The sequence below is a fragment of the Dipodomys ordii genome, unplaced genomic scaffold (assembly GCF_000151885.1).
Source record: "Dipodomys ordii isolate 6190 unplaced genomic scaffold, Dord_2.0 Scaffold45, whole genome shotgun sequence".
NCBI classification, from domain to species: domain Eukaryota; kingdom Metazoa; phylum Chordata; class Mammalia; order Rodentia; family Heteromyidae; genus Dipodomys; species Dipodomys ordii.
In genome coordinates this window covers 5,985,157-5,993,922 of record NW_012267261.1, presented here as the reverse complement: position 1 = coordinate 5,993,922, position 8,766 = coordinate 5,985,157, and the positions used below count along the sequence as shown (strand labels likewise).

At 37.5% G+C, this 8,766-nt stretch overlaps 1 protein-coding gene across 4 annotated transcripts in view; it reads left to right on the top strand.

Annotated features, from left to right (window-relative positions):
- Positions 1–8,766, top strand: part of Atp13a3 (ATPase type 13A3) — a 100,060-nt gene that overhangs the window by 45,994 nt on the left and 45,300 nt on the right. For all 4 annotated transcript variants that reach the window (XM_013019428.1, XM_013019430.1, XM_013019429.1 and 1 more), the window contains 5 exons: positions 1,763–1,894; positions 3,573–3,752; positions 3,862–4,019; positions 6,309–6,497; positions 8,566–8,627. In XM_013019428.1, the coding sequence (XP_012874882.1) occupies positions 1,763–1,894; positions 3,573–3,752; positions 3,862–4,019; positions 6,309–6,497; positions 8,566–8,627 (721 nt within the window). The remainder of the gene's footprint in view (positions 1–1,762; positions 1,895–3,572; positions 3,753–3,861; positions 4,020–6,308; positions 6,498–8,565; positions 8,628–8,766) is intronic.

Here is an 8,766-nt window from a genome sequence, read left to right as displayed (position 1 = left end):
AGAGCGCTCGCCTTGAGCTGAAGAGCTGAGGGACAGTGCCCAGGCCCAGAGTTCAAGCCCCATGACCGACAAAAAAAAAAAAGTAAGCTAACACCTGACTTAGATAATTGTAATTCCTGTGAACATCACCTTTATAATAACAAAAGAAAAAAGCAATTTGCTAATTATGATAAAACTAATAATATTTAGAACATAGTAGATGTACTAGTCTTCAGTTTAAAAATGGAATTAATATACCTACTCTATACTGATAAGAACTTTTATTTTTTTTAATTTTTTATTATTTTTTAATTAAAAAATTTTTGGGGGGAGGGTCTGGTCGTGGGGCCTGAACTCTGGGCCTGGGCACTGTCTCTCAGCTCTTGAGCTCAAGGCTAGCGCTCTACCACTTGAGCCACAGCGCCACTTATGGCTTTTTTTCTTTTCCCTTATGTGGTGCTGGGAATCGAACCGAGGGCCTCATGCATGCAAGGCAAGCGCTCTACCACTGAGCCACCTTCCCAGCCCTGATAAGAACTTTTAAGTCTGACTTTTATGAAAATTTCAGTAACACTGAAAATTCTCCTTTTCAATGTACTAGAAAATAAAGTACCAATGATATACATTTAAGACATAGAGGTAAGGGCAATACAAGCTGAATGATACATCCATCCTGGCATCCCTAATATTTTCAGCAACAACAGAGCAGAAAGAGTAAGAGTACCAATCCTCCTCCAGTAAATGTAGCTAGGTGATTCAGATCCTCTCAGTAAGGGTAGAAAGTAACCCAGAAGCACAGTGAAGGAAGAAAACACTTGGATGTAGTCTGTGGAATCAAGAGAATACAGACTGACTTGTCATCTAAAGAAAAAAAGGGGGCTGGGAATGCCTACCATACAGGAAGCCCTGGGTTCAACTCCTTAGTACCATATAAACAGAAAAATCCAGAAGTGGCACTGTGGCTCAAGTGGTAGAATGCTAGCCTTGGGCAAAAGAAGCTCAGGGACATTGCCCAGACCTGAGTTTAAGCTCCAGGGCTAACATAACAAAAGTGCACAAAAAGTCAAACCTTTCTTTTCTTTGACAGAATCTTGCTATGCAGCCCAGATTAGCCTTAAACTCTAGATCCTCTTGCCTTAGCTTCCTGAGTGCTGGGCATTACAGATATATACCATCTCATTTTGAGCTGGGAAATTTATTTTAAAAAGTTTAGTTAATTTAAAATTTTAAGGAAATAAGTAGGTGATTCTAAAATGTTGAATTAATCTAATAAATTTAATTGTCTGTATTTAAATTAACATCTGAAAAGACCAAAGAATACTGAGAAGCTGTGAGATATTAGGGTTATAAGTAATGTCCGTGAGAAAAGAATACTATAAAAATGCAATAGAAAAGAAAATGATATGTTGTTTTCTATTTTCATGGGATTAGAGAAATATGAATTCATTTTGTTTCATCAAATTTATTTTTGTGTGTGTGGATTTACTGTGTTTGTTTTCCAAGATGATTGGTAGCTAAAATTGATGACTGGTCCACACCCATGTGTGCAGGCTTGGCAACATCTATACTCAGCATCCAATCAGAAAACAGATTAGCTGACATACCATATTTTGATAGTCTAACTCCCCATTTTGTCAATTTTCCAATTAGTGGCATTTTCATATTAATTCCATTATATTATTAAATATATAGAGAGATCAGGAGATCTTGGGATAGATGATTCATTTTTGTATTTTTTGTTTCAAGTTAAGGACTAGTCTAATTTTGCTTTCTTTAAATTCAGAAATAGAGGAGATTTTTTCTACAGACCTCGTGCCGGGAGATGTCATGGTTATTCCATTAAATGGGACAGTCATGCCTTGTGATGCAGTACTCATTAATGGTACTTGTATTGTCAATGAAAGCATGTTGACAGGTAAATAAACAACTATCACACCAGTTGCTTATGATACTAGTATTAAGTATATACTGTCTTAACTTTTCAAAATTAACTTGCCTTTTATATCCTTTGTTCATGAATATGTTGATGAATATTGTACAAATTACAATGCTAGTGTTGTCTACATGTCTTTGCCTTGCTCTGACTACTTTTCTGACATAAGGGAATGGTATTGTTTGTTTATTTATTTATTTTTGGGTCCGGTCGTGAGACCTGAACTCTGGGCCTGGGTATATAGTTTAATAAGAAGAAAGAAACCCTTTGCCTAAGATAAGAATGTAGCATGTGGGCTGGGATGGTGGCTCAGTGGTAGAGCGCTTGCCTTGCATGCATGAGGCCCTGGGTTCGATTCCTCAGCACCACATAAGCAGAAAAAAAAAAAAACTGGAAGTGTTGCTGTGGCTCAAGTGGTAGAGTGCTAGCCTTGAGCTGAAGAGCTAAGGGACAGAGCCCAGGCCCAGAGTTCAGGCCCCACAACTGGACCCCCCCCAAAAAAAAGTAGCATGTTTGCTTTCATATTTGTTGGGTGAGAAGAAAGGATTTTTTAAATTGGAAGAAATACATTTAAAATATTCTAAAATAAATGAACGACAAGAGAGTAAAGCAAGCTTTTGGGTCATAGTACCAGCAGGATTGTGGAAAAGTGAATATAATCAAAGTACTTTATATGACTGTATAAAGAGAAAAATAATTGAGTTGAAATTGTTTTAAGAAGGGGGAGGAGGGATACTGATAGGTGTGGTGAGGTTAATGGGGCTGCATTGTGTGCATATATGAAAGAAAATGTCAACAATGAAACGTCCCCTGTACAACTAATGTATGCTAATAAAAATCTTTTATTATTTTATTTTTTTCAATTATGGTTTAGTAGTACAAAGGAGTTTCAGTTCAACATGTAAAATCTATTAAAGGAAAAATAGACTTCAGAGTGACTTTTTTTTTTGCTAGTCGTAGGGCCTGAACTCTGAGCCTGGGTGCTGTCCCTCAGCTCTTCAGCTCAAGGCTAGCACTCTACCACTTGAGCCACAGCAACACTTCCGGCTTTTTTTCCCCCTGCTTATGTGGTGCTGAGGAATAGAACCCAGGGCCTCATGCATGCAAGGCGAGCACTCTACCACTCAGCCACCTTCCCAGCCCCCAGACTGACTTTTCTAAGGAACGTCATAATCTGGAAGTAGATCTTTATTTTTTAAAATCATGTGACTTATTGTCATAGTCATATGATTGCTACATAATGGATTTTGAAACTGTTAAAAGAATCATCTTAAAACACATCCATATATCCTGCATATTAACTTTCTTTCATGCAAGAAATGTAAGTGCTGGGGCTGGGAAGGTGGCTGTGTAACAGTGCTGTCATACAATTCTTAGGAATAAGAGGATGGGTAATGAGGTTGTTGAATCTACCTGATTTTCTTTGAAACTTCCACAATGCATTCATTTCTAGATATAGACAAGATGTAGACTTCGAGTCACAAACCACTTTCTGTAGTTAAGGCAACTTGATGTTTCTAGGTGAACCAGTTAGTAGGCAAAAAGTTTATTGATTATACTCTCCTACAGTATTGTTAACATTGAGAATATTTTATAATGCAATAATTTTTATGTGTGCTTGATATTGATTTATGCTTCGGTATAATTTTTTTTTTAATAGGAGAGAGTGTTCCAGTGACAAAGACTAATTTGCCAAATCCTTCAGTGGATATAAAAGGAATGGGAGAGGAATTATACAGTCCAGAAACACATAAACGACACACTCTGTTTTGTGGGACGACTGTTATTCAGACCCGTTTTTACACTGGAGAACTTGTTAAAGCCATAGTAGTTAGGACAGGTAGAAGACATTTAATTCCTTGCATGTTTGATCATTTATGATACCCACTGGATTCTATTTGGGTAATAATTCTCTCTTTTTAAATTTTCTTTTTCTTCTTTTTTGAAAGGATTTAGTACTTCCAAAGGACAACTGGTCCGCTCTATATTGTATCCTAAACCAACTGACTTTAAACTCTACAGAGATGCTTACTTATTTCTACTATGTCTTGTGGCAGTGGCTGGCATTGGGTTCATCTACACAATTGTCAATAGCATTTTAAATGAGGTATGTTATTAGGACTTGGGTAAGATTTGATCTTTATCACTTATGACTATTGAGAAATAGAAATGTGGCTATTGAGATAGGATCTAAATTTTTAAGCTAGCATGGTTAATTTAACTCAAATGAAACTAGTATTTATTATATTTAAAAGCACAAATATATTGGGAGGCTGAAGCAGGAAGTTTAAGATCAGCCTAAACTATACATAGCAAGACTATCAGTCAAAAAACCCCCAAGAAAACAGTTTCTGTTGTGCAGTATATATGTTAGTGGGGGTGTAGAGTAAAATGGAAGAGAGGGTAGATAAGGGTAAATATGGAGAGCGCAGTGAAATCTGTTTGAACTTGTTTTGACAGGGAAGGGGAGGAAAAGAGAGTGATGGGTGAGGTTAATGGGAGTACATTGTATGCATGCGTAGAGATGTCATAATGAAAAGCCCTCCATATACTAATACTTTAAAAAAATATATAAGTAGAAGGTGGATACAAATGGCTCATGCCTGTAATCCTTGCTCCTCAGAAGGCTTAGGTACATAGGATTAAGGTTTGAAGCCATCCTGGGCGGAAAAGTCCATGAGACTCCAAAATTATGAGCAATAAGCTAGGCCAGAAGCATGACTCCGGTGGTAGAGTACTAGCCAAGCAAGTGCAAGTCCAAGTACAAATCTTAGTTCAAACACCAGTATCAGGAAAAGGGTGTAAATATAGAATACTTGAACCCGTAGTAAAAAATTGTCTTTTTTGGGGGGGGGTCCGGTCATGGGCCTGAATTCTGGGCCTGGGTGCTGTCCCTCAGCTCTTCAGCTCAAGGCTAGCACTCTACCACTTGAGCCATAACGCCACTTCCGGCTTTTTTTTTTTTCTGCTTATGTGGTGCTGAAGAATCGAACCCAGTGCTTCATGCATGCAAGGCAAGCGATCTACTGCTGAGCCATCTTCCCAGCTCCAAATAATTCTTTTGGATAGCTTTGGTTTTTTAGGTGGTAGTTTTTCTTTTTGCGACCTAAAGGAGTAAAATCACGTAATGTACAAAAAAATTTTTTTTTTTACAATTTCTGGGATAAAATATGTAGCAATTAAATTAATTTTGAATATTTAATTGAAAACATCTCTAAGGGGCTGGGAAGGTGGCTCAGTGGTAGAGCGCTTGCCTTGCATGCATGAGGCCCTGGGTTCGATTCCTCAGACCACATAAGCAAAAAGAAAAAAGCCAGAAGTGGTGCTGTGGCTCAAGTGGTAGAGCACTAGCTTTGAGTTGAAGAGCTGAGGGACAGTGCCCAGGTCCAGAGTTCAGGACCCACGACTGGACCCCCCCTATAAAAGTCTCATGGACTTACAAAAGAAAAGGCGGGGGGGGGGGCCTGGGAAGGTGGCTCAGTGGTAGAGCGCTTGCCTTGCATGCTCGAGGCCCTGAGTTCAATTCCTCAGCACCACATAAGCAAAAAGGAAAAAAAAAGCCGGAAGTGGCGTTGTGGCTCAAGTGGTAGAGCACTAGCCTTGAGCTGAAGAGCTGAGGGACTGCGCCCAGGCCCAGAGTTCAGGCCCCACGACAGGACCCCAAAAAAAAAAAAAAAGGCGGGGGGGGTGGGCCACTGGGAAGGTGGCTCAGTGGTAGAGTGCTTGCCTTGCATGCCTGAGGCCCTGGGTTCGATTCCTTAGCACCATGTAAGCAGGGGAAAAAAGGCCGGAAGTGGTGCTGTGGCTCAAGTGGTAGAGCGCTAGCCTTGAGCTGAAAAGCTGAGGGACAGCGCCCAGGCCCCACTACCGGACCCAAAAAAAAAAAAAGAAAACATCTCTAAAGGACCTCATTTGATTTCACTTTTGTACCTATCGGAGACTTATAGGGTACTTGAAAGAAGAGTTAGTATCCAGCCAAAGTTAGTTGCACTTCGTCTGAAGTTTGTATGTGAAGAATGTAGGGGAACTAGAATGAGAATAGCTTTCTTTAACTTTCAGAAGCTTCCTGTAACTTTGATTCTGCAATTTGACAATTTGTTGAGTTTTCTTTTTTGAGTCTGGGGCTAGGACTTGAACTCAATACCTGACACTTTCGTTCATTTGTTATGCTCTACCAACTGAGCCACACCTCCAACTCCATAAGGGTTGGTTGTTTCTTTTTTCTTTACTTTTTTTTAGTTCTCTATTTTAAAAAACTTCTGAAAGAAAAAATAATGGAGATCATTAGTCTGTGTATGTAGAAATAACATGTTGATTGGTTTTCACTAAAGAAATAACCATATTCAATTGGTAAATAATGTAGAGGACTTGACTTTTATTTTTGTGTCAATTATAGGTAGAAGTTGGAGAAATCATTATTGAATCTCTTGATATCATTACAATTACTGTACCACCTGCACTTCCTGCTGCAATGACTGCTGGTATTGTATATGCTCAAAGAAGACTGAAAAATGTTGGTATTTTCTGTATCAGTCCTCAAAGGATAAATATCTGTGGACAGCTGAATCTTGTTTGTTTTGACAAGGTTGGTTCAGTTTCATAGTTAAGTTTTTAAATATTTAGTGTTTTCCTGTGGGTTTTTATGTGAACCAATTTATAAAACTCATTTTAAATGCTCTGATTTTCCTTTCTCAAACATTATATGCATCTTTTCAATTATTTTCTCAATTTTAAAAACTTCTGAATATCACTTACTTGCTGAAATCTACAATTGACTAATTGTTTGTATCCAGAATTATGTTTTGTAGTAGTAACAAGTAAACCAGGCATGGTGGCGCAGACCTGTAGTCCTAGCACTTGGGAGGCTGAGTCAGGAAGATAGCTTGAGCCAACGAGTTTGAGGTCATCCTGGGCAACATAGCAAGACCCCATCTCCAAAAAAATAAAAAAGGTTAAAATGTATAAGTAATAAAACTTAGTAGTAATAAGTACTAAAAGCTGTATGGTCTATTGCCTAATTTTATGGAATAGGTTCCTTAGATAATGTGTTGACTATGCTTATAAGAATGTGTGTTTAGTGTTTGCTCTGTGATACTATTACCTGTTTCAAAACCATGGTCAGTGATTTTATGGTTATATTAACCTTTATGAAATGGACCTTGCCTCATACAAGGGTTTATCCCTTCCTGAGATGAAATTAGGTTTTTCTGGAAGTTTTAAGAATAAGTCTTAACAATAAGCCTATCAAACTCTACTAGGTAACTGATAACAATTTGGTTTTTGAGCGTTTTATTACTTAAAAAATGAAAGACATATACTCTGTCAAGATTGTTTTATACATCTGTTTCGAATTTTTAACTTATTCTTTAGAAATTTTCTTTGGGGGAGGGTAGGCAGGAATTTGGGACCTAGAGCCTCATGCATGCCAAGTAAATATTCTACTTTTGAGTTACAGCTCCAACTTAGAATCTTCTTTCTTGTTTCTTGTTTTGTTTTCCAGAAAGGATCTGTTATGTAGCTAGTTTGGCCTTGAATTTATAGTAAATCTTCTGTCTCAGCCTCCCAAGTTTGGGATTGCAGACATGTGCCACCACTCTAGAATTTTTCTTAGTATAAATTTGAAATAGACATAATAGTGGGGAAAAGCTACAGATATAATCACGTATAGTAAGTTCTTTACTCCTTACCCAGATTTAACAGTTACTGACATTTTTGTCAAACTTATCTCAATTTGTCCTCATTATAAAGATGGCAGCATTAGTCATTGTGTTACACCTCTAGTTATCTGATTATGTTTTATGGAAGATAAGATGCTTTTTAAAAGAAATACAATACCTCTTAAATCACACTTGACAAAGTTAACTAATTAATAGTTATCTGATAACCAGTTCGTATTCAGATTTTACTGCCTATCACAAATAGTATTTCAAGTTTTTACAATTTCGTTTTTCAGTTAGAATCCTGTAATTAATCTTTAACAATTTTCTTTATTTGCTCTTCATCTTCAATCATTTTATTTAAGAAACTGGGTCCTTTACCTCTTTTTTTTATGGACTCCCTATGACCTAATTCTGCTTGCTGTTATTTGCATTCTTTATTCATGGATAGATTTATTGTTATACTTAATAATGAAAGTATATAAGTACATAATTATACTAATAAGATTCCTACATGGAGGAATGTGAGTACTGTTTTACACCGAGTTTTACATTTTAACCATGTATCCTGGTTATTATTCTCTGGTCAGTGCCTGTAGATCTCAGCTGTTCCTATCTTTTCTTTCCTCTCAGACTCTTACGTGTATAAAGAATAGGTTTTTGTTGTTGCTGTCTTTTTTTTTTTTTGGGTCCAGTCGTGGGGCCTGAACTCTGGGCCTGGGCGCTGTCCCTCAGCTCTTCAGCTCAAGGCTAGTGCTCTACCATTGAGCCACAGTGCCACTTCCAGCTTTTTTTCTTTTTGCATATGTGGTGCTGAAGAATCGAACCCAGGGCCTTGAGCATGCAAGGCAAGTGCTCTACCACTGAGCCACCTTCCTAGCCTTGTTGGCTGTCTTTTTAAAAATATAGTTCATAATAATATATGTCTGTCTTTGGATTTTTTTTCTTTTTAAAAGCATTATATTTACTTGTGCATGTATGTTTTTCAAATTTTAGACTGGAACTCTTACTGAAGATGGTTTAGATCTGTGGGGGATTCAACGAGTGGAAAATACCCGGTAAATATTAGCTAGGCTTTATATTTGATTAGTTAATTTTAAATATTTTAATGCATACCATTCAAACATACAAGTAGCAAATGTAACAGATAACTGTGCGTCAGACACCAAGACTATAACTTGGATTTTTTTTTTTTTT